At 37.1% G+C, this 1,819-nt stretch overlaps 1 protein-coding gene across 1 annotated transcript; it reads right to left on the bottom strand.

Moving 5' to 3' along the window:
- Window positions 1-5: 5 nt before the first annotated feature.
- Window positions 6-1,225, bottom strand: LOC117124419 (putative helicase mov-10-B.1; the record flags this gene model as incomplete). Its single annotated transcript, XM_033270645.1, has 2 exons — window positions 6-128; window positions 999-1,225. Coding segments are annotated over 2 exons (350 nt in total), but the record flags the coding sequence as incomplete, so codon positions are not given.
- Between the last annotated feature and the right edge of the window lie 594 nt (window positions 1,226-1,819).

Genomic DNA, 1,819 nt, shown 5'->3' with positions numbered 1-1,819 from the left:
TACTTTCCCTCCATCAGCTGTTTAACATATGTAATGACAGCATCACATTCTTTGGTGTTGAAAAATGATGGACTGGTCCCTTCTCTTTCATCTTTACCTTCAACACCATGAAAGATTAATGGAAAATTCTGCAAAAGATACAATAATTTTAGCAAAGTTTACATTTCATTACTGTAAACAGTATATTGCTATTTTCTTTTTAGTGATGCATATATTTTACTATACATTTTTATATTTCGTTACGAAAAAATTTTAAAAGTGATTTTTTTTTTAACCAATTAATTATAACATTTATAAAGTACTCTTACGCAGGTGGTCTCACAGTGCTTTGAGCAAAATGATTTTTTAATAAAAATTGAACTTTAATTTGTAACCCTTGTCATCTTTTGTAAACTTCATACCCTCTAATCATTTGTCATATTTTGTCAGAATTAGGGATGTGCATCTCAATTAGCCAGGGCTGCCTTGGAACCAAGGGAAGAGCAGCTGCAGAGGCACCATTGTTGGCTACGTAAGCAGTGTCAGCAGTCTAGAAATTTGAAATAGAGGGAACTCAGGGAGGAATTTTCACAGGTTGTGGGTCTGTACACCTAAGCCCCACCAGCTGAGGTGAGAAAATTTATGATTATGGCACCTCTAGATTTGAAAATTTGAATATAATTTTCCTATTTTCTCCCTTTTATTTCGAAAAATTGTGGGGGAGGGGTGGGTGTGGGTGGGTGCCAGTCCAGCTGCCCCCCCCCACCCTTGAATTCGCCACTAGTAAGGTGGCTAGGGGTCCAAGAAGGATAAGTGAGTCCCAGTAGGAAATCTAAGGGGTGAATCCCTTAAAAGTAACAACTTTTAGGTACTGTACTTAGATGTCTAATTTAAGAGATTATAGAGAAGTCATATTTATTATTTCTCACCCTACTGGCTAGGCCCATATGAGACCTGGGACCCTTGCCCAATCTGTCCCACTTTCGATGCTACCGGGATCAAGCCCCATAGCGCTTTACCTTTTTTGGTAGTTCTTTCCACTGACACATTGTCTCCCTCATGTATTTGTCAGCTTTGGCCTCTAGTTCATTATCGTAGAACAGTTCATTTGGCAACTTCAAGATTTCTGGATGGGATCTATAATTCTGCAGCAGCTTTGTTAACACCTTTGGATTGTAATGCGGTTTCTCCTCTTTACGTGCGTACAATGAGTTTTCTGTCATTAACCTCTCCAGGAACGATTTAGCTGAAACGTACAATGATTAACAATAATAAACAGACTTTGTGTTGGAAGAGTGCAGGACCATCTCCAAATGTCATTCACTGTCTGAACCATGCCAAAGTAAGAGAGATCAGCACTCTGGTCTATTTGGTAAGAGCTCTTATTTTTACTTTATTGCTAACTTCATTTTCATTTATTTTCCAGATCATTACAAAAACATCACAAAACCTAGCACTATTCGGCCGTATTGTCAAAAAGTGAAAAAATTCCAAATGTCATTCACTGTCTGAACCATGCCAAGGTAAGAGAGATCAGCACTCTGGTCTATTTGGTAAGAGCTCTTATTTTTACTTTATTGCTAACTTCATTTTCAGTTATTTTCCAGATCATTACAAAAACATCACAAAACCTAGCACTATTCAGCCGTATTGTCAAAAAGTGAAAAAATTCACTATGCAAAGACTCTCCAACTAGTACTGGAAAACAGAAACAAACAGCGTTCAGTTAACATAAAAGGCAAACAACGTACAGAACAATGCAGTCACCAAAAAAAAAATAAAAAAATAAATCAGTAACAGAAGTAGGGATGTTAAAAAAGCATTTCAACATTCACTGAAA

The sequence above is a fragment of the Anneissia japonica genome, unplaced genomic scaffold (assembly GCF_011630105.1).
Source record: "Anneissia japonica isolate Jap-2015-1 unplaced genomic scaffold, ASM1163010v1 scaffold202736_len1819_cov80, whole genome shotgun sequence".
In the NCBI taxonomy this organism is placed as follows: Eukaryota; Metazoa; Echinodermata; class Crinoidea; order Comatulida; family Comatulidae; genus Anneissia; species Anneissia japonica.
Note: the sequence above shows the minus strand (reverse complement) of the source record. Positions and strands in the feature narration are given on the sequence as shown.